The sequence below is a fragment of the Brassica napus genome, chromosome C8, assembly GCF_020379485.1.
Source record: "Brassica napus cultivar Da-Ae chromosome C8, Da-Ae, whole genome shotgun sequence".
Taxonomy (NCBI): Eukaryota; Viridiplantae; Streptophyta; class Magnoliopsida; order Brassicales; family Brassicaceae; genus Brassica; species Brassica napus.
The window spans coordinates 47111626-47135380 of NC_063451.1; the positions used below are offsets into that span (position 1 = coordinate 47111626).

Consider the following 23755-nt stretch of genomic DNA (forward strand, 5'->3'; position numbering starts at 1 on the left):
CAGGGTCAGTAAGTTTTAAGGTTAAACTGAAAAACGCAAATTTTAGGTCAAGCAACAGAGAGTATAGAGTAGGGAACGCCATTGATATATCAGACATCACTAATGAAGTGAATTTATGTTTGGCGTTTTCTATTAATATGCCTGAAGAAACTAGTTTTGATTAATACAACATTATTCCATACTTTATTCAGTCACATAATCGATAAACATACTCAAAAAATGAATATTTGCTCTCTAAATTTTCTTGTTTTTTCGAGTTTAGTTTGCGGATTTTCACAACCGAAATTTAAGGGGTATGCTACAAAGCAGAATTTTTATTCTATTTATGATTGCTGGAAAGATCTTTTGTTTTTATTTTAGCCAGTGTCGTGCTTACTTTAGAAAATAAGAAGAAGCATTAGCTAGGGCATCTTTTTCAAATAGAAAATACTAAAGGCATTTCCTATAATTTGTTTCATCTAATGAAATCCTATACTCCTTCTGGTTTTTATATAAGTCGTTTTACAGAAATTTTTATGTTTCAAATAATATGACGTTTTCGATTTTTTATATAAAATTTATTAACATTTAATGTTATATGACCAATGATAATATACCTTATATTTTATTATTGGTTGATTTGTGGTTAAGTAAATAATTAATGATGTTTTTGTTTAGAAAATATAAAAAATTTAATGATTTCTTAATCTATGTGCACAATTCTAAAACAACTTTTATTAAAAAAGGAAGGGATATAAAATAAATTTGGAATGTTGCCTCATCAATAGCTTTACGAGTTAAATAACAGTTGATACAACAAAAACGTAGATTCTTAAAAGAAACTAAACTAAATATGAAAAAATCGTTAATTACTAAAAATGTTTTAAAATAAAGAAATTTCCGTGCACACTAAACTACAATGGCTTTCATTATTGTAGACTTTTTTTTATTTGATATTATTTTCGCTTGGGGCAGCTGTTATTGTTGGAACGGCTCTGATTTTAGCGGGGGGAAATATTTGTTTCCGAACGAGTCTATCTATCTAACTATCCAAGAGTCAAACCTACGCACTCGAGTGCTCTTACAACGGATTTAAGTTATGTCAACTTTGAATAGCGACTCATCTTCCATGTATTACAGCCGTTGATAAATACATGAAATAGATATAGCAATGATATAATTGTGATAAACGTATGAAAATGATGTGCGAATTTCGCTGTATTAAAACATTCTTGACGCTAAGAAGAAGAACAACAAATATACTGCTTGTTTTTTTCAAAAAAAAAAATATACTGCTTGTAGTGTCGAGAGGAGTAATATGTGAGTTCTTTCAATTCTATTTTCTACACCAAAAATATAAATTAAAAGCAAAATAAAGATTTGTTACAAAAGAAAAAAAAGAAGAAGCAAAATAAAAACTTCAACCCCATAATCTCAACAAGAATTGAAAGAGTGTTCTACAGCGTAACATTCAACATATACGTATTTAAAATTGTTTGTCCCTGCTTATGTACGCAAATATACTATTCATCAAGTTATTCCACAAGTCAAACTCAAATCGAGTGCTCTTATAACGGATTTTAGTCAAGTTCGGAGAAAGATTCATTTTCCGTGTGTTACGGGAATTCTGTGTATTGTATGTATGGATTTTTTATTATTTGCTTGATAGATTGGAAAATTTAGTTCAGAAAAAGATACGGAAACTAGTTGGTAATAAATGGAAAAGTGCTAATTTCTCGACCTCAACAATTTCGATCGTACCAAATACGATCCGAACAATTGATCAGTGTCCAATACAACCTCAACTCAATTATAATTCAAAAAACTACCCGAACTTCTTAAAACGTGCTTAAATCAACGTTGACTCTAACACAATTTAGTCAACCGTTAAGAAGATAAAACGACGTCGTTTGATATACGAGGAAAAATGTCAATTTCGACCTCAACAATTTCAGTCGTGCCAAATAGGACCCGAACAAATGATCAGTGCCAAAAACGACCTCAACTCAATTATAATTGAAGAAAAATTATCCAAACTTCTTAAAACATGCATAAATCTACATTGACTCTAACAGAAGTTAGTCAACCGCTAAGAAGATAAGACGACGTCGTTTTGATATATCTCTATAATATTATTTGAGAAGTCAGTTTCATATGTGTCGCTCTCACGTTAACTCTCACTATGGTTGATTACATTTATACCATTAATGAATTAAAAATATTACATTTAAAATACTATTATTTATTTTTTATTTAGTTTCCTTTTAAAATTTTTCAAAAACAAATACATATAAGAAAAAATGATTTTTTTATAAAGTTAAAAAAAACTAATTGAAAAACAAAAATATATGTATATATAATATGATTTCATAAAAAAAGAAAAGTTCACAAAACTGTAATATTACATTTAAAAAATATTTTTAAATAACATACAATATACTTTAGAAGTAATAAAATACTTTATTTATATCTATATTTTCTTAGATGAAAAATACAAATTTGTATATAATAAGAATTCATTAAAAATAATTTACACAGATAATCTTGATATTAGAAAAAGAAATATTATTTCTTTTAAAACATAATTTTAAACAATACAAAAAATTGAAAGTAATAGAAATATTTTTATATATCTACCTATTTTCTTAGATGATTACATAAAATAATTATGTAACATAAACAGATATATGTTTAATTGGCTAAAAATAGTTTATAATTAGTATTATTGAAGTGTTTTATTTATTTTTCATATATTTGGTTTACTATAATATCTTTCAATTGCAGAAAAATATCGATAAATTAGATTTACTTATATAATATTATATTCCAAATACAATCACAATTTTGATTACTTCTTATTTTTAAAAGATATTAAAAAAACTAAAAATAAATTTTAAAAATAAATATCGTTTGATCAAAAGTTACAAAATAGTTTAATGAGGTAGATATATTATATTTTATCATTATTAAAGTTATTTGTTTTAGTATTAAATTTGCTTTTACATTTTATGTTTTTATGTTTGTGGAACTTAATATAACCATAATCAAAATACCAAAGCAAATCTGAATTCTGATTTTTAAGATTAATTAAAATAAATTTCAGTTTCCTTTCAATAAATCAAAGTATAAAGTTATTTAGAATTTATAAAATATTTTAATTATTGTAAATATTGAAATGTGTTCATGAGCTTCCAAAAATGTATCAACTACTTATGCATGTAACTTTCTACTAAGTATTGCATTATTTTCTAATATATTTTTAAAAAACATCAACATATAATTTGATAAACATTATGAAAATACGTGCGCATTTAAACGATAAATAAAATTGATTTGATTTGAATTAATTATAATGAAAAATAATTATACTTCATTTTGAATTTGAAAGAATATATGTAACTCAATATACTCACAACATGAGTGACTCGACAAATCCAACTTATATCTAAAATCATATATTTAACTACGATAAAAATATAGAATTTTATAAAAATAATAATTTATTTTATAAATATAAATCACAGGACAACTCAAAACATATTAAAAATGAAAATAAAATATTATCCAAATGTTACAATTTTAGCTCTTTTGTAAAATTTATATATATGTATGAGATTTCATAATATTATCTTTATATTAATTTATATAATTTGGAATCAGGCACTTTAGTTTTTTTTTTAATTTCATTCTAAGCACAATATATATTAAGTTATACATAATCTTAATAAGATATATTTACATATCTAAGACAACAACTACTTAAATGCAATTAATCAAAATTTTAACATATTTACAAAAATGATAACTAAATCGACTGTAAAAACAACAAAACCGATTAGATATAACATATATAAAATCATATGTATAATCAAAGTAATATAATATTATTAATATAAATGATGCATACAAATTATAAATTAATTTGAAATTAAAAGTAAATAGCAATCAATCATTATATTATATTTACTTTAGAAATATTTATACCGTGTATGAGCACGAGAAAATCACCTAGTATATATATATTTAAAAAAAATATGTTCATTCCACGACTCAAACCCATGCCGGGATACTCTTTTAAAGGAGCACACTAACAACTATACTAAAGTAACTTTTTAAAATATTATTACAAATTGAAATTCCCCATTATATAAACCACTATTCTTCTTCGTCTTTTCCAATTTAAAACTTTGGTGATTGCTTTTATATATTTTAGTTATTTTTTAATATGTCTACTATTTTGTACAAGATATCTTAGTGAAAGAAAGGTTTTTCTCTCAACGTTTTTGAACAAAATATCAAAAATACATAATATTAACCTTGAACAATAGAAAAATGTCCACTTAAGTTTAAAATAAAAATAATTTATATAAGAAAAGTTTATAAATAATTCAAAGTTTTAAGTATATTTAAGGTCGTGTAATAATAAATATTTTATTATTTATATTTTAGTAAGATAGAAGTTTATTAAAGATATGATAAATAAAAAACATGTTTATGTATTTATATAAATCAGAAACAATTATCACCAAAATTTTAAATTGGATAAAATGAAGAAAAATAGTAGTTTATATAATTTCAAATTTGTAGTAATATTTCAAAAAGTTACTTTTATCTAGTTGTTAGTGTGTCTCTTTAAAAGGGTATCACAACATGGTTTGAGTCCCGTAATGAACATATTTATTTTTATTTTTTTCAAAGATATATATATATATATATATATTTAGATGTATGCACGTTTTAAGAAGTTCGGACAGTTTTTCTTAAATTATAATAAAGTTGAGGTCGGTTTTGGTACTGCCATTTGTTCGGGTCCTATTTGGCACGACTGAGAGTGTTGGGGTCGAAATTGACACTTTTCCTTGTATATCAAAACGACGTCGTTTTATCTTGTTAACGATTGACTAACTTCTATTAGAGTCAATATAGATTTAAGCACGTTTTAAAAAGTTTGAGCAGTTTTTTCGAATTATAATTGAGTTGATGTCGTATTAAGCACTGATCAATTGTTCGGATCGTATTTGGCACGACCTAAATTGTTGGGACCAAGCGTGTTTCTTGCGACTCGTGTGTGTGTACACACTTGCCGTGCCATTTTTACGTAAGAAAGCATCTTTAAGATTTTATGAAGCATAAAGCATCCATATTTATTACCGGGAAAAGTGTCAATTTCGACCTCAACAATTTAGGTCGTGCCAAATACGATCCGAACAATTGATCAGTGCCTAATACGACCTCAACTCAATTATAATTCGAAAAAACTACCCAAACTTCTTAAAATGTGCTTAAATCTACATTGACTCTAACAGAAGTTAGTCAATCGTTAACAAGATAAAACAATGTCGTTTTGATATACGAGGAAAAATGTCAATTTCGACCCTAACACTCTTAGTCCTGCCAAATAGGACCCGGACAAATGGTAGTACCAAAACCGACCTCAACTTTATTATTATAATTTAAGAAAAACTACCCGAACATCTTAAAATGTGCATAAATCAATATATATATATATATATATATATATATTTGAAAAAAATAAATAAATAAATATGTTCATTACGGGACTCAAACCTTGTTGTGATACCGTTTTAAAGGGGCACACTAACAACTAGATAAAAATAACTTTTTGAAATATTACTACAAATTTGAAATTATATAAACTACTATTTTTTTCATTTTATCCAATTTAAAATTTTGGTGATAACTGTTTCTGAATTATATAAATACATTAACATGTTTTTTATTTATCATATCTTTAATAAACTTCTATCTTACTAAAATATAAATAATAAAATATTATTATTATGCGATCTTAAATATACTTAAAACTTTGAATTATTTATAAACTTTTCTTATATAAATTATTTTTAATTTTCAAACTTAAGTGGACATTTTTCTATTGTTCAAGGTTAATATTATGTATTTTTGATATTTTGTTCAAAAACGTTGAGAGACCTTTTACCTTTCTTTCACTAAGATATCTTGTACAAAATATTAGACATGTTAAACAATAACTAAAATATATAAAAGAAATCACCAAAGTTTTAAATTGGATAAGATGAAGAAGAATAGTGGTTTATATAATGGAGAATTTCAATTTGTAATAATATTTTAAAAAGTTACTTTAGTATAGTTGTTAGTGTGCTCCTTTAAAAGGGTATCCCGACATGGGTTTGAGTCCTGGAATGAACATATTTTTTTTAATATATATATATATATATATCAAAACGACGTCGTCTTATCTTGTTAGCGGTTGACTAACTTCTGCTAGAGTCGATGTAGATTTATGCACGTTTTAAGAAGTTTGGATAATTTTTCTTCAATTATAATTGAGTTGAGGTCGTTTTTGGCACTGACCATTTGTTCGGGTCCTATTTCGGTCGAAATTGGCACTTTTCCTCGTATATCAAACGACGTCGTTTTATCTTCTTAACGGTTGACTAAATTCTTTTAGAGTTAACGTGGATTTAGGCACATTTTAAGAAGTTCGGATAGTTTTTTTGAATTATAATTGAGTTGAGATCGTATTTGTCACTAATGGGTCGTATTTGGCACAACCGAAATTGTTGAGGTCGAAATTGACATCCGGATACTGCAAGTAGTGGTTGGAGGTGAGCTTTTAGTATATCACAAACAGACGCGATCGAGACGTTACAATGCTAGTTGCAAATTCTTTTTGTATACATTGCTCGGGAGAAACTAAAGAAAAATAATATCTAACTTTTATTGCATGATTTTCTTCTGTATCATTTAACAAACACTATGCTATTGGTCTAATTCTAATGATCATGTATGACATTGATATCAACTCATGAAAGAAGACAATTTAGAGATTATAGTTCCAATTTTCCTACTTAGTTTAGCTAGTTTAGTGCTTCATATGGTGTAAAAAATCGATTTTCATAGGCGGTGGCGATTACTGTGATCGCCTAATTTAGATATTAACTGATATTTGTTTCTACGCGAGCCTAACTCTTTTGTTTCGTCTGAAATCGCAACCCTTCGAAATTGACCACTCCACTAAAGGAGTCTAGAAAAGTCAAATATTTTTCTTATAAGACCTAATTTTTCAAAAACTTGTTCGTTGACCTTTGCATCGTTCTCTCGTGTATAAATAGCATTCACGTCATTCGTTACTCTTCATCCAAATATATTCATACACATACAAACACATATTCCGATATAAAACAACTTTGTTTTCTTTTTATCTCCTCTAATTTTTTGAAAGTCACGACCAAACAAGAAGAATGAAGACATTCAAGATATCTTATTTCGTTGTGGTACTCATAACGGTCTTGGCCATTGCTATAACACTTAGCGAACCGCTAAGGGTTGAGGCGAGCCACCGAGACAGATATGGTCTGGCGATAACCGCTACACAAGGTAAAAAAGGTGGGAACCGTACAAGTGCAATGACATGTGACAAAAGTCCCAAAGTATGTCGACTCAAAGGCAGTTCAGGTCGCGATTGTTGTCGTAAAAGGTGTGTGGACTTGAGGACCAACAAATTGAACTGCGGAAGATGTGGGAAAAGCTGCCAGTACTCAGAAATTTGTTGCAAGGGATACTGTGTAAACCCGATGTTCGATAAGAGACATTGTGGAGGTTGCTTTAAGAAGTGCAACAAAGGGAGATCGTGTGCATATGGGATGTGCAGCTATGCTTGAAGAAACAATAGGGGTATAACCGTATAAGGTTACTGAGAAAGGGATGTTTAATTTGTTGGTTTAAATTGGTTTACATTCACATTACAATCTAAAATTAAAATATTATATAGCTAGCTTGAATAAGGTTGGTCAACTTGAAAAAAGGTTGGTCAACTTGTTACTAAAATTAGAAAGGCTCTTGTAAAAGTTTGTCATCATTATTGTGTTATTGTTTAATTTTATATCCATGTGGCATGTAACAAACCAATGTATTATGTTGTTTACTTGTATGATTAATCTAAAATTTATTATGTTTTATACTTTATATGGTGTAATGTAATTCATCTTAATTTATTAAAGTTTGTAAAAATTACAACAAAGAGAGATAACTTGAGAGTTTTTTATACATAAAATAGTTATCAATAAAAAATAAAAATAGATTTGAAATATTTTTTATAAAGAAAAATAAAAAATACATTAAAATTTTCATTAAAAAAATTATATTTAAAATAGATATATAAATTGGAGATTGCCTTACTAGGTAAAAATCTTACCGTTAAAAGCTTACTGTGGATCTTGAACACAACACTAAAGAAAAAATATAACATCTCATGAATGGAAAAAAAGTGAATACATATGAGAATCACATTAATTTGTATGATTATGTTGGGGATGCAAGAAAGCAGTCACAGCTTAAAAAGAGAACTATGGCAGTATTTCATTTCAAAAATCTTATATTTAAAACTCAGATATATAGATTGGAGATGGTAACTAGGTAAACTTACCGTTAAGATATTACTGTGGATCTTGAACACAAATAATGAACTAAATATAACATCACATGAATAAAAAAAAAGGATAAATATGAGAACCACATTATTTTGTATGATTCTGTTGGGCGGCTAGAGGATCAAGCTAACAATTAGTTAGACACATGAAATTTGTGAATCTCTTTTCTCATTTGAAATGTTAAATCTTCTTCCAAGAATATCTGGCATGCTTTCATGTTGCATATTTGAATTATTGACCAACATTCCTGCGAGAAAAAAAGAAAAGAAAGAACGTCAGCAAATGGCAGGACATCAAATAGTTGGCCTAATCAAACTATACCAGGCCCAGGCCCAGGCCCAGGCCCATAGACATTTATACCATGAGTTATTTTCTAAGAGCATCAACAGCAAGAACGAAGCTTTTGTGTTGTGTTACCCGATAAATAATTTCAGTGAAGACGAAGCTCTGCGATTCCAAAATATCATCTGATAAACCTACCTACACCTTCCTCCTTGTTCCTTGTGAGTTTCTGATTCTGGGGGCTTGAGCCTTCCCTCACCTTCAACTTTCTTTTCCTCTGTGTGACTTTTATTTTCACTTGTTTGGTTAGAATCAGACAGATCCTTTCAATGTCGTAACAGTTTCATTAATATTTTTATGTAGAAGACAAGATGGACAGGATCAGTGGATTATCAGATGAATTGCTGGTTAAGATACTATCCTTTCTTCCGACAGAAGATGCCGTCTCAACTAGCGTTTTGTCGAAACAGTGGAGGTTTCTTTGGATGTGGTTGCCAAAACTCGAGTACCGAGACTTCATCGACAAGAATCTGCCCTTGCACAAAGCCCCCGTCTTAGAAAGCCTGGTCCTAAAATCTTGTAACGCTGAGCTATTCCGACCCGAGAACATCAAACTATGGGTTGGAATCGTGGTTTCTCGCTGCGTGCGTGAGCTAACTCTAAGCATCCGCTATAACTCGCCCCGTAACAAACCTTTCGTGCCGTTGCCGAGTAGTTTCTACACCTGCTGCAGCTCCCTCACGGCTTTGAAACTCAAAGGGGAGTCTATCTTCGTGGACGTGCCTCAAAGCGTTAATCTCCCTTCCTTGAAGACGTTGAAGCTTCGAGACGTTACTTACTTAAACGACGACTCTCTTCGACTGCTTCTGTCTAATTGCACTGCTCTTGAAGAGCTTTTTATCGACCGATACGGAGAGGCCGATGACAATGTGAGGGCACTAGTTGTTAAAAACTCTACTCTGCAGCGTTTGACCTTGAAGATGTATAGTGATCATCTTGATGTGCAGCATGTCATTGTTACTCCTTCTCTAAAGTATTTTAAACTCTATGATGAGGGACATGATTTATCCTATTCGATTGAGCATATGCCAAAGCTAGAAGAGGCGGACATTGATGTTGCAAGTTCTCTCGACGAGCTTCTTGGATCAATGACATCCGTCAAACGCCTTTCATTACGTCAGTTTTTTAACCGTGACGATGAGGTAACATGTTTCCATATCAAGTCTTCAATCAAATTATATCTTATTTAATTTTTGTAATTTACGTTTCTTGTCGTGTGTGCAGTCTGTGCTTACTGTTGGCGCTGTCTTCAACCAGCTTGAACATGTGAAGCTGTCTTTCTACAGCGACGATTGGTCCAAGTTACTTGTCTGGTTGCTTAGAATTTCTCCTAAACTGCGAGAACTCAACATTTACGTTGATGTAAGTGTCTTCTTATTTACTGTTTTCAGCTAAAAAGTGTTTGACGTGACGTTCTCTTGAGTCTTATCTTTCTATATATAGCAAAATGACTCACAGTTTCAGTACTATACCCCGGTTGAGTGGAACAATCGCAGCTCTGTTCCTGAATGTTTGCAGAACACTCTCGAAACTTTCAAGTTTGAAGAGTTCATGGGAACACAAGAAGAAGGGGATTTCTTGAGTTTTTTCTTCAAAAACGCGTCTTGCTTGAAGTCTACATCGATCACTGATCGTGTTACACAAAGAGGTATTTGATTCAAACAACAAATAAATATTTTATTGGTGAAGAAGAAAACCAACACCGTTGTGGAACATACGTGACACTTTCTCGTACATTACAGGTTATTGATGGCACTGAAGAAGTGGAGCAGTGTGGCTACAAAAATCGCAGTGTCACCTGTAAATGGAAAAGTGATTTTTTAAATAGACTCATTGGTTGCGATAACAATGTGTTAAATAGAAAATCTTAATGAACTTTTAAGTAATGTTTGTGTGTTTCAGTCAAGTTTTAACTTATGCTCTAGTTTATAAAATCACATTATAAGTTTTGTGATATAAAATAAGTTTTAAATTTGTGATCTCACTATCTACAAAAGCTTTCAAGAGACTAAAAAAAGTTATTTAGGTAGTTAACTGAGTGAGGACTTGCTTTCCAACAAAACTTGGTAACCTCCTTATCATGTAAGCTAAGTCTTGGCTTCCTGCCACTTTCACATTTGAAAAATCAGGCCCTGAGGATATAAAAGAAATAAAGGTATATAGTTACTTGTTTGTGTCGTTGTCCTTTGAGTAATCACTGGTTCTTTATTTTCTTGGAACAGAGTATAAACCATGTCAGTTACGAATCTGAATCACGAACAGAATGGTGTAAAGCCGACTCAAAACATGTCCCGTGCTTTCTCTTTGCAAGAAAATTCACCAAAGAAGCAGCTATGCGCCTTGTGACTTGTGAGCGAAGGACTGATAGAATCATCAATAAACACAACCTTATAAGTTATAACTCTTCAACAGTGTCAGTAAGTTTTTAGGTTTACAAACTGAAGAAGGCAACATATTCTTTTTTAGGTCAAGCAACAAGGAACATACATAGAGTAGGGAATACCAATTGATACATTAGACATCACTAAGGAAGTGAAATTTTGTTAGGTTTCTATTAATATGCCTGGAGAAACTAGTTTTGATTTATACAACATTATTCTATAATTTATTCAAATACACAATCGATAAACATACTCAGAAATAAATATAAGGTTTAAATAGAGGTGTCAAAATGAGTTAACTCGCTTAACTCAGCTCTAGCGATCTTAGATTTTCGTGAGCTAGCTCAGCTCGACTCATTTATTATATGAGTTTCAATATGTAAACTCAGCTCTAGCGATCTTAGATTTTCATGAGCTAGCTCAGCTCGACTCATTTATTATATGAGTTTCAATATGTAAACTCGAACTCAAATCATATATATAGATCATGAGTTAAATGAGCTAACTTATGATCTAATATAAAAATAATAATAAAAATATTTTAAAATAAAATATTAAAATAAATTCTATGATATTTTTCCAAATTGTAAATATTAAAAATTCAAAACATTAATATTAAATACTAAATAAAAACATTAATATAAGATAACTATGAGTAATACATAAATTATATCTTAGGAATATTTTGTTTTATATTTTAATTAAAGATATATGAGTGATGTAAATATTTACATTTTCTATTATATAAAAAAAATTTGGTTTTGCATAGAAGATAAATATGATTAATATAAAAATATTTTTTTTACATAATAAAAATACAAGTTATATCTATTATGTATATTATATATATATATAAATTAAAGTATAAATGACCAAGCTTATGAGTTGGCTCATATTTATTAAAGATCATTAAACTCGCTCATATCTATGGTCTAATTTAAGCTCGCTCATTAAACTCATTTATTAAATAAACCTAAAAATAGAACTCGTGCTCATGAAAAATCGACCTCAGCTATAACTCATTTGACATCCCTAGCTTTAAATGAGTTTTGCTAGATAGTTTATTTTGTTTTCCTCGAGTTTAGTTGATTTTCTCAACAGAAATTTAAATTGCAGGCTACAAAGCAGATTTTTATTCTTTTTATGATAGCTGGGAAGATCTTTTGTTTTTAATGTACCGGGGAAAGATATTTGTTATTGAAAGAGTCTATATCTATCCAAACTATCCAAAAGAGTCAAACCTACGTAATCGAGTGCTCTTACAACGGATTTAAGTTAAGTTCTGTCAACTTTGAACAGCGATTCATGTTCCATGTGTTGATGAATATATGAAACAGATATAGCAATGATACACCGAAAAAGATATAGCAGTGATACAATTGTAATAACGTACGAAAATTTTAAGTGTGAATTTCGCTACATTAAAACATTCTTGATGACGCCAAGAAGAAGAAAAACTATGTACTGCTTGTAGTCTCATGCGCAGTAATATGTGAGCTCTTCCTTCTAATTTTTAAACCAAAAATATAAACTAAAAACAAAATCAAGACTTCAACCCCAAATTTCAATTGTTCTACAGCGTAATTTTTGACATGATGCGTATTTAAAACTACTTGTACCTGTTTAGGTACGCAAGTATACTATTCATCAAGTTATTCCAAAAAGTGTACATGTAATCGAGTGCTCTTGTAACGGATTTCAGTCAAGTTCGGAAAAGATTCATGTACCGTGTTCGTGTACTAGGGGAATTTTGTATTGTATGTATGATCTTTTATTATTTTCTTCTTAGATATGAAAACTACTTAAAAGAAAATATATGAAAACGAGTAGATAACAAATATGGATGCTTCATAAAATCTTAAAGATATTTTCTTACGTTCAGAAAAAAATGGCATGGCAAGTGTATACACACACAACAATTACACTTGGTATTGAAATATAATAATCAATGGTAATACCGTAATAATAAAAGATTTTCTTATAGCGAAAATGGACAAAGATCTTGAAAATCTACAACTGATATAAATTGATCCATAATTGGTAGGCTAGTGGATACCTAAATATAATGAAACACATTGAGGAAAAAACATTTTGAGGAATAATTTCTTTTCTAAACGTACTATACAATTTTTTTTTTTTGAAGTTTGATAGTTCAAATGTAAACTAACAGAATAAAGAGCAAAGAAAGTACAATGAGATCAATATAATATTGAGTCTTTCAAAAAAAAAAGGGATCAATATTGAGTGCCAAATCAATACGCAATTACGCAAACATAATTAATATGAGTTTGCACGTAGTGGATGGAGATGAGTTTTTAGTATTTCATCTAATATATCTCTGACGACTCTGATTATGCAGGATAAAATTCACTAAAAGATGTGATCGAGACGTTGCAATGCTAGTTGCAAATTCGCTGAGGAGAAAATAATATCTAAATCGTATTGCATGATTTACTTCTTTATCATTTAACAAATAAATGTTATTGGTTAAATCTAATCATCATGTATGACATTGATATTAACTCACGAAAGCAGACAATGGAGAGATTATAGTTTCAATTTACCTACTGAAAAATTCAATTAGTTTAGCTAGCGTGAGTTCGTCATGCATGATTTTTTTCATTTAACCCAAAGTAAAAATATCTTCAAATGATCAATTGAATTGCATGTGTTCCACTTTTGTTCCGCCTAATTTAGATATTAATTGATTTTTTTTTCTACGCGAGCCTAACTCGTTTATTTCGTCTGAAATCGCAACCCTTCGAAATTGACCACTCCACTAAAAGAGTGGAAAAGTCAAATATTTTTCTTAGAAGACCTAATTTTTCAAAAACTTGTTCGCTGACATATGCATCATTCTCTCGTGTATAAATACCATTCACGCCATTCATTACTCTTCATCTAAATATATTAATACACATACAAACACACGCAACACATCTTCCGATAAAAAAAAACTTTGTTTACTTTTTTTTATCTAGCTCTTTTGATTCTTGAAAGTCGACGACAAAATAAGAAGAATGAATACATTCAAGATATCTTATTTCGTTGTGGTACTCATAATGGTCATGGCCATTGCTATAACACTTAGCGAACCGCTAAGGGTTGAGGCGAACCACCGAAACAGATATGGTCAGTTGATAGCCGCTACACGAGGGAAAAAAGGTGGGAACCGTACAAGTGCGATGACGTGTGATAAAAGCCCTAAAGTATGTCGTCTCAAAGGCAGTCCAGGTCGTGATTGTTGTCGTAAGAGGTGTGTCAACTTAAGGACCAACAAACTGAACTGCGGAAGATGTGAAAAAAGCTGTCAATACTCAGAAATTTGTTGCAATGGATACTGCGTAAACCCGATGTTTGATAAGAGACATTGTGGAGGTTGCTTTAAGAAGTGCAACAAAGGGAGATCGTGTGCATATGGGATGTGCAGCTATGCTTGAAGAAACAATGTGGGTATAATGGTTACAGAGAAAGGGAAGTTTAATTTGTTGGTTTAATTACATTCATATTACAATCTGAAAGTTAAATATTATATATACTTTTACAAAAACGTAAAATATTATATAGCCAGCTTAAATAAGGGTGGTCAACTTGTTACTAAAATTAGAAAGGGTCTTGTGAAAGTTTGTCATCATTGTTGTAATATTGTTTAATTTTTATATATATCATGGGTCATGTAACAAACCAGTGTATGCTTTTATGGTTAATCTAAAGTTTATTATGTTTATACTTTTATATGATGTAATGTATTTCATCTTAATTTATTAAAGTTTTGTAAATATTACTATAAATAAAGGTAACTCGTAAGTTTTATAAATAAGATATGTTAATAATAAAATATATTATAATAAGTAAATATATTAAAATCTAAATTGTTATATTTGAAATATATTATAATAAGTAAATACATTAAAATCTAAATACATTAAAATCTAAATTGTTATATTTTAAAAGTTAGATACATAGATTGGAGATTGTCTAACTAGGTATTGCCATTAAGTTATTACTGTGGATCTTGAACACAAGACTAAAGAAATAAATATAACATCTCATGAATGAAAAATGAATAAATATGAGAACCACATTCATTTGTATGATTCTGTTGGGCAGCTAGAGAGCAGTCACAGCTCTAAAGAGAACTATGGCAGTATGGCAGCAAACTACAATTCTAAAAGCAGCCTGAAAGTATCCTCCACAATGTCTCTTAGCAAAGGGAGACAGTTTGATAGTAATTGGAAATTTGTTTTATATTTTTTTCTAACTTTTTCCATCTAAAAAAACAATTACAATTTACTATTATTATTATAACAACATAATTTCAAAAGTATTGGTAGTTTTGATGGCTAATATGATGTTATAATATATTACTAAATCTGACAACGTGCATGAGTCTCATTTTCAAGTTTTATTAGTACTTTTTAATTTATTTATTTTTATAAAATAGTAGCAATCAAATTTTATCCAATCCAATGTTGTAATAGTGGAATCTAATCTTTTGAGTTTTCATTTTTATGAAACTAATCTTGATAGTTAATTAGGGTTTAGTTAGAAATTAATTTCGGTTCAGATCTACGTTTAGTTAAAGGCTTAAAGATAGGTCTTAAGTACACATTCAATTAATCGAATCAAAAGGTACGTGTGTGAAGATAAGTTAACAGAAACACGTGTTATGTAGCATAAAGGCAGTCGATTAAAACCAGTCGCAGAAATCGCAATATAAGAGTCGATTTTGTCATGTTTCTCGTGTTGTTTGCGGGTTCCACTGACACGTGGCGGTCCGCGATTGATTCTTTTTTTTAAATCAGACAAAACAAAAAACAGGAAAAAAATTAAGAAACCCAAACCAGTTTTAGCGATAATGGTGTTCTAAAAGCATAATTAACCTTAACCCTGAAACCGTTCACGGTTTCTTAGACAATTTATTTTTTGAAAGAAAAAATAAAAATGAACCAATCGCGGACCGCCACATATCGGTGGGGCCCACGAACAGTGCAAAAAAACCTTCCACAATCGATCTTTATTTTGTTGCTTCTGACACCGGTTTCAAAACTTTTGCCGGAACCTACGCACTAATTTGTTTTAAGAAACTTCCATTAACTACTGCAATAATCATCGCCTTAAGGATCACATTTATCTATCATTGCATTGTTGGGCAGCAGAAAATAGTCCCTAGCTACAATAAATTTAGATCTAGCATCTAAAATGGAATACATAAACCAAGTTGGTGAATTTAGAAGAAAAAATATTTCAAACATAGTACACATTATTAGTAATAAATTAATTAAAGCAGGACTTAATCACTATTGGTGCATCATGTTCGAATAAAATAAACTTTGGAGAACATGGTACACCTATATTTGTCATACTTATGACATCGCTTTAAATAATCATACATTTAAAAAGTCTATCATGATATAGTTCGAATGGAAAAAAATGGTATATAAGTCTCTATGAATAATATATAGAAACTCTCACTTCTAGCAAATCATTTCACTTCTAATTTTCCAACACAATGCAGATCCAAAATCTCTGTCTTCTTGCTCTTTTCGTAGCTATATTCAGCTACACCACATCCGCCGCTAGATTCAACTTCAACCACTTCGATGGCTCCAACCTAGTCTTCCTAGGAGACGCAGAGCTCGTCTCCACTGCCGATGGCTCGAGCCTCTCCGGAGCTCTTTCAATGACACGTGACACCTCCCGTTTCTCTCACGGCCAAGGTAAGTACGCTAATGAAATCCCTTTCAAACCCTCGAATTCTTCTTCTACTACTTACTCTTTCAAAACCTCCTTCACTTTCTCTATTTCTCCTCGCCGGAAAACAAACCCTGCTCCCGGCCACGGCCTCGCCTTCATCGTGGTCCCTACCATTGACAACGACGGCGCCGCCGGAAAAGGCTTCCTCGGTCTGTTAAACCAAACCAATAACGGAAACCCTAATAACCATGTCTTTGCTGTCGAGTTTGACGTTTTCCAAGACAAAAATCATGGAGACATTAATGATAACCATGTTGGTATTGACATTAACTCGGTTAAATCAACCGTTTCTGAGAAAGCCGGTTATTGGGTCCAGACCAGAACCGCGGAAGGAAAGAAAGTGTGGGAGTTTAAAGAACTGAAACTGAGCAGTGGTGATAAATACAAATCTTGGGTTGAGTATGATACGTGACTAAACTTGTCACCGTTACCATCGCGCCAGCGTATCTTAGTAAACCGAAGAAGCCGTTGATCGAAACCCAGATCGACCTCTCCAAGGTTTTCCTTGGTAATATGTTCACCGGTTTTTCCGGTTCAATGGGCCGTGAAGTCGAGCGTCACGATATATGGACATGGAGGTTCGAGAACAACGCCCCCAAAGAAACTAAACCGGTCCAGTCCGGTTAGGACTCGTCTCATTTTGCTTTTGTTTCTTGTGTTACCGGTTTTATCTTTCGAGTAACCTTTTAATCGAATTAATGAAGAAAAAGCCAGAATTGTGGTTTTCGTTGCATGTTTCGAAATATTTCCCATACAACAATGGTTTTCTTTCTGGATCTTTATATTACCATTAGATTAAAATTAATTAGTAAAACTTCTCACGTGAAAAAGAATCTTTCTTTTTTTGCTTCGTAGAATACATATCCCATCGATATCCAATGCATTGTAAGATAATTTTTTGAAAGCTAGTTCATGAAGTGCAACATCTCAATGGAATTGGCAAGGTTCATGCATAACTAAGAGAGAATGTATATGCCGTAGCTCGCTGACTTCGGACGAGTTATCATGAGATAAATAAGGCGACCTACTAGCCGACGTATTGCTAGTTATCATAGAAAAATTTATGTTTTGGTTCAATTCCAGTCAATTGAATGGTACTCCTAACCTTGTAACCTATCATATCCCTTTTGCATCCTTAAATCAATTGCACACATTGAAGAAAAGAAAAGGGATCGTAACTCTAATCAAGAGTACATGCAATAAATCGAATTACAATGATATGCCTGAAGATGACTTAATAAATAAGAATCACATCAATTTTAACACCACTAGTTCCGCTCTGTTGCACCACATGATTTGCTTGTCCTGTTTGAACCTCGTTTGTTTCGCCTGTTTGGCCCGATATGCACGATATGATCCAATGTCACCATCTGAAACCATAGTACAACATTAAAGTTATTTCTATATAGCTTGTTTATCTATAACTAGTGAGTTCTTTTTGATACAAAATTTCAAGTTTTTTTTTTTTGAATAAATTTGATGCATTAAAGTAAAAGTAACCAAAGTTTACAATTGTTCGATAATAACATCTTACAATTGAAAAAACATATATCTGAAACAGATATATGAGAAATTATAGGAGAAGTTACAAAGTAACTTAGTAGTTGGTTAAGATGAGAGTTCTCCAATGCATGCACGGAGCATGATGACAGAAACCTGAGATTTAGAGGCGTTTAAAATGGAGGTCTATGATCTCTTTGACCGCCACGACTACCACGACCTCTATTTTTTCTTCCTCCTACTAAAGTCCACTGCATTTCTTGAAATTTTTGTGTTGGTTTAATTGGTCGACCTCCTCGAGTCCTTTGATAAGGATCTCCCATTTCAAGTTGGCACATGGATAAATAATCATAAAAAGTTCCGAAAAAATTGCAAAAAGAAACGTTTTGAAAATTGGATTTACCAGCCGCCGGGTATTGGGACACACATGAACACCAAAGATCATAATATATAAACAAGTATTTATCCTTTCCTTCGAATTGTTTCGAGTTCTATATATGCAACAGGGCGTCAACAAATCATCAAAAAGAAAAAATCCAAATAGCATATTCCCGATGGCTCTTAATTAAAATAGTGGTTGGTCGGTCCTACCTCAAATGCGCACCTTTAACTAATGTATTGTAGTCTTGTAGCCACAGGAGGTATAATTGAAACTAACAGAAAAGTAAAATTAATAATTCAATACTAACTCGCTTTGTACCAGAAACATGTTATTTTTTTGCTAAATATATATAAATCTTCACTTTACACCGAATATCGACATTCCAAAGTTAACAAAAAAAAATGTAATAAAAGAAAGACCATCATGCACTCAGGTCATTGATGAGTCAAAACAAAACACTTCTTAAAACACTTCCTTGGTTTTGTATAAATAGAAGCTCACATTGTACACTCAAACACATCAAATCCATATCAAACACACATAACAAAAAAATGAAAACCTCAATCACATTAGCCTTCTTCCTCACTCTCTCCATCTTCTCCTTAACCGGAGCACAAGCCAAAGTTCCCGTCGACGAGCAGTTCCGAGTGGTCAACGAAGGAGACTACACCGACTACATTCCTATTGAATACAATGCCGACGTACGTGGCTTCCAACCCTTCAACGACAACTTCCGTCTCTGCTTCTACAACACAACTCCAAACGCATACACTCTCGCTCTAAGAATCGGAAACAGAGCCCAAGAATCAACTCTCCGATGGGTCTGGGAAGCAAACAGAGACTCCCCGGTCAAAGAAGACACGACGTTGACTTTCGGTGAAGACGGGAACCTAGTACTCGCCGAAGCCGATGGTCGCGTGGTTTGGCAAACGAACACGGCTGACAAAAACGCCGTTGGTATCAAAATCTTGGAGAATGGCAATATGGTAATAGACGACTCCAACGGCAAGTTCTTATGGCAAAGCTTTGATTCACCGACCGATACACTTCTTGTCGGACAGTCTTTGAAAGCCAACGGTCAGAACAAGGTCTCCATCCGTCAACACAAACGGACCATACAGTCTCGTGATGGAAGCCAAGAAGCTAGTTTTGTACTACACGACAAACAAAACGCCGAAACCAATCGCTTATTACGAATATGAGTTCTTTACCAAGATAATTCAGTTACAGTCGATGACATTCCAAGCTGTGGAGGATTCGGACACCACGTGGGGTCTACACATGGAAGGTGTGGACTCTGGTTCTCAGTTCAACGTCTCCACTTTCCTCTCGCGGCCTAAACACAACGCTACGTTGAGTTTTCTTCGGTTAGAATCAGACGGAAACGTTAGTTTGGAGTTACAGTACGTCAGCGAGTTCTACCGCTTGGGACGTTACATACACGGCGTTTACAAACGCGAATACTGATGGTAACGATGAGTGTAGACTCGCTGAGCATTGTGGTGAGTTTGGTTTGTGTAAGACAGGACAGTGTAACGCTTGTCCTAGCGACAAAGGGCTTCTTGGTTGGGACGAGGCTACTTGTAAGACTCCGAGTCTGACTAGTTGCGATCCCAAGACGTTTCATTACTTCAAGATTGAAGGAGCAGATAGTTTTATGACTAAGTATAACGGAGGCTCGTCGACGACGGAGAAAGCGTGTGGGGACAAGTGTACGAGAGATTGTAAGTGTTTAGGATTTTTCTACAATAGGAAGAGTTCGAGGTGTTGGTTGGGTTATGAGCTCAAGACATTGACTAGAACCGGAGATGCTTCCCTCGTTGCTTATGTCAAGGCTCCTAATGCTAACAAGAACTCAGCTCTTGCCATTTGAAGTGTCAACTACTTTGTTTGTGTGTCGTTTTCACCAATGCTACATTTGTCATTTGTTTTCCTTTCTTCTTAAAAGTTGCTGCTATCGGTTTTATCTTATTTTAAGTATTGATATGCTGGTTCTCAGCGTATATCTTAATAAATGAAGTAAAGTTTATCAATCATGTTTAAGTAATTATTAAAAATTCCTTACCTCGACTCGATATTAAAGAACGAATATTGTTTAGACTTATCTTCTTTTTATAAATTTTTACTACATACATAAAAATTTGCTGAGAACATATACAGTATATATATAACTAGGTACAATACGTGAATTTGCAATCACAAAGTAGACTAAATATATTGTAATATATGAAAACTTCCTCCAGATAAAACTTTAATTTCGAAAGGAAGTATGAAAAATTCAGTTCATCCTCGATCTTGATATTATGCATACATCCCGTGATTGCAACTACAGCTCCAGACAAAATATCCTTTTTATCTCGGACATTACATAACTTAAACCTAAAAAACTGTTCTAAAAACATGAACGTTATACTAGAAGTCCCTTATAATTGTTGAAGTATAACCAAAATATCTCAAACTTTAGAACACATCTCAAACTTTAGAACACAAGACAAAACTATATGAAAAAACCTATCTAGAACAAATCTCATATATCATAGATTAGGATACTAACTATGTATCAGTATTATACCTGGACATTAACGATTGTTAAATTATTATGATGTATTATTAGGCTATAGAAAGCCAGGAAGTCGAAAGAGACTATTAAACTTTTTCGAGTAAATCCATTGACACAAGGATAAGTCCCAAAGAATCCAAAAAGGTTTCAGAAATTGAAATCGGTACAACACCAATCTTCTGTGGATTGGAGAGAGTAATGACTTATACATTATATGAATATAGGCACGTATTCGTGTCGTTCTGTGAAAATGCTTGCGAAAGAGGAGGTGATATTTATTTTTTTGCTAATAAGAAGTTCCGACTACTTTGGGTTTGGACCTATCTTTATAAGTACTACGTTTAAAGGCGTGAAACAAGATTCGAGCTTAAGAACACAACGCAACCTTCCTTTTGATACATTGAGGGATCTTGAGTTATGGGCGTGCTTAACTAAATGTTAGATACATGTTTTTGAGATCTTGTGAATATCAAAATGTATATATTTAAAAAGGTTTCTCTGGAAATTATATAAATACACAATATTTGATATGTACATGCATGTACTCACAACGAAGTTTAGACTAAGCCCTAGACCCTGAAAATTAAACTAGGTAAGTTCCTTAATTAATCTTGAAAAGTTAACTTATTTTCTTAGGGGTTTCCTTTTAATTATCATTGACCCTTTTAAATCGATCAACCCCAAGTTAATTATCATAAATATCTGATATGAAGTTCATTTATGGCGTTTATTATGACTTTCCAAGAAAGTTGAAGGGGTTAGGTTAACAGATGCGATGAACAATGGATCGGCTGAGATCCTTTAAATATGAGAGAGCAGCACTGATGCTAACACACAAGCCTTCACAACACACTCTCTCTCTCGCTTCTAAATTGTCTCTTCGCTGTTTGTGTTCGACTCCTTCGTTGAGTATGTCAAGTTCCAGAGGAAATGATGGTGGCCTGGAGTCGGATGATCAAAGCAAGAAAGTTTCCAGCGACCCCAATGAAAAAGTGAATTCACCAGTGAGCCTCTCTGTTCCCTGTGAAGATGTTCGCACGGAAGAAAACGTGAGTACAAAATGTTGATTTCAACCGTGACACTGGTTACATTTCTCTCTTATTTTATCATATTGTAAAATTTCATAATTGAACCTCTTTTGACTATATTGTTTGTTTTAATGTATATAGCGCGGTTCTACTTGTACTTTTTCAGATGATGGATTTGGATAATCCAAAGCTTCATGAAGAAATCGCGCGGAGGAACCAAATATATGTATGGCAAAGTAGTTCTTTTTTAAAACACAACGGCAAAGTAGATCTATATGTCATACAAAGATAATATATAACTAATATTACACATTTTACTATTTTAATTTCGGAAAAATTGATTTTCTTGATCGTATACGTTATCCTATTGGATTTTAGTTGTCTGATGTACATGAGGAGAATCAACAGCTTTATGAAGAAGTGCTTAAACAAACGAAGAAGACTAACACTGCACTTGCAAAGCAGTCCGAATTATATGAGAAGCTGGTAATCAAATATAACTATATATAATAAAAAAAAAAAAAAATATATATATATATAACTATATACAGTAGATCAATCAATAAGCTGATTAATCAATTAAAAAATTGCTGAGTTGTGTTATTTTCTTATATATTACTTAGATATTTGGGACGAGCAAGTCCATCGGTGCAGACTGCATACCGGCAAACTCGCCGGCTACCAACGTGAAACCGGGCGGTAAGAGATTGCTTGGGCAGGAAGAAACCTCAGAGGCTGGTTCGAAGAAGCTGCATAAAATGAATTCCGAAGAAGATCGATCCTCTGAGGATCAGAAAGATTAATGCGACGTATATGGCTTATGAAAACGTACGTGAACCATGCAGCATGAAGATCTCAGTACAAATATCATCATCACACTCTTCTTTTATTTTATTTTTTTGCTACAAATATCATCACACTCTTCGTTTATTTTGTTTTTGCTACAAATATTATCACATTCTTCTTTTATTTTGTTTTTGGTACAAATATTATCAAAAGAAACAAGTTTAGTTTGGATCGGAAATTTGGGTTTGAAAAGGTCTAATTTATTTTAACAAAAGCCCAAAATATAAACTTGACAGTGATCATTGTCCATGTGAGGTATACCTTCTTTTGAGAAAAACAATTGGGCTTTAGAGCAGATTATAGAAAGGTGAACCATAAGTTGAGTCATCTCAATCAACGGCTGAGATTAATTAAGAGCACGTAGTCCCATCCTACTCCGTAAGCACGTGATTATATTTTCCGCTAAATATAAAAAAAAATTGATTCGTTAAACATTCATATCCATTCGACAACGATGTAATCCTACTGTTCATTAATTTAAATCCAACAGCTGATATAGAAACAAGTTCTACACGAAACAGTAGGATACACATAATCCAACGGCTGAT

At 32.1% G+C, this 23755-nt stretch overlaps 3 protein-coding genes and 2 pseudogenes across 4 annotated transcripts; all 5 read left to right on the plus strand.

Annotated features, from left to right (window-relative positions):
- The first annotated feature begins 7105 nt into the window (after positions 1-7105).
- LOC106412276 (stigma-specific STIG1-like protein 3) lies at positions 7106-7933 on the plus strand. Its single transcript, XM_013853185.3, has one exon. It carries the CDS (start codon positions 7224-7226, stop codon positions 7641-7643), a length of 420 nt encoding a protein of 139 aa, XP_013708639.2. The 5' UTR covers positions 7106-7223; the 3' UTR covers positions 7644-7933.
- An 855-nt stretch (positions 7934-8788) lies between these two features.
- Positions 8789-10732, plus strand: LOC106412277 (putative FBD-associated F-box protein At5g56700). Of its 2 annotated transcripts, XM_022707979.2 has the most exons (5): positions 8789-8914; positions 9057-9895; positions 9978-10115; positions 10197-10401; positions 10496-10732. In XM_022707979.2, exons 2-5 carry the CDS (start codon positions 9065-9067, stop codon positions 10501-10503), a joined length of 1182 nt encoding a protein of 393 aa, XP_022563700.2. In that variant the 5' UTR covers positions 8789-8914; positions 9057-9064; the 3' UTR covers positions 10504-10732. The 2 variants fall into 2 exon arrangements, with proteins under 2 accessions (XP_022563700.2, XP_048621301.1); XM_048765344.1 differs by lacking the exon at positions 8789-8914 and having other exon boundaries at positions 9059-9895; positions 10218-10401.
- Positions 10733-14038: 3306 nt separating this feature from the next.
- Positions 14039-14841, plus strand: LOC106414631 (stigma-specific STIG1-like protein 1). Its single transcript, XM_013855255.3, has one exon. The coding sequence runs from the start codon at positions 14155-14157 to the stop codon at positions 14572-14574; it is 420 nt and encodes a 139-aa protein (XP_013710709.2). The 5' UTR covers positions 14039-14154; the 3' UTR covers positions 14575-14841.
- Positions 14842-15702: 861 nt separating this feature from the next.
- Positions 15703-17598, plus strand: LOC106435827 (annotated as a pseudogene).
- Positions 17599-19260: 1662 nt separating this feature from the next.
- LOC106414301 lies at positions 19261-20806 on the plus strand (annotated as a pseudogene).
- Positions 20807-23755: the final 2949 nt, after the last annotated feature.

Bases quoted from the DNA above. Each gene is read 5' to 3' on its own strand.
- LOC106412277 (XM_022707979.2), top strand. From the start codon at position 9,065: ATGGACAGGATCAGTGGATTATCAGATGAATTGCTGGTTAAGATACTA. The intron at 9,896-9,977 runs GTAACATGTTTC...TCGTGTGTGCAG, and splicing joins TTTTTAACCGTGACGATGAG to TCTGTGCTTACTGTTGGCGC. The intron at 10,116-10,196 runs GTAAGTGTCTTC...TTCTATATATAG, and splicing joins AACTCAACATTTACGTTGAT to CAAAATGACTCACAGTTTCA.
- LOC106414631 (XM_013855255.3), top strand. From the start codon at position 14,155: ATGAATACATTCAAGATATCTTATTTCGTTGTGGTACTCATAATGGTC.
- LOC106412276 (XM_013853185.3), top strand. From the start codon at position 7,224: ATGAAGACATTCAAGATATCTTATTTCGTTGTGGTACTCATAACGGTC.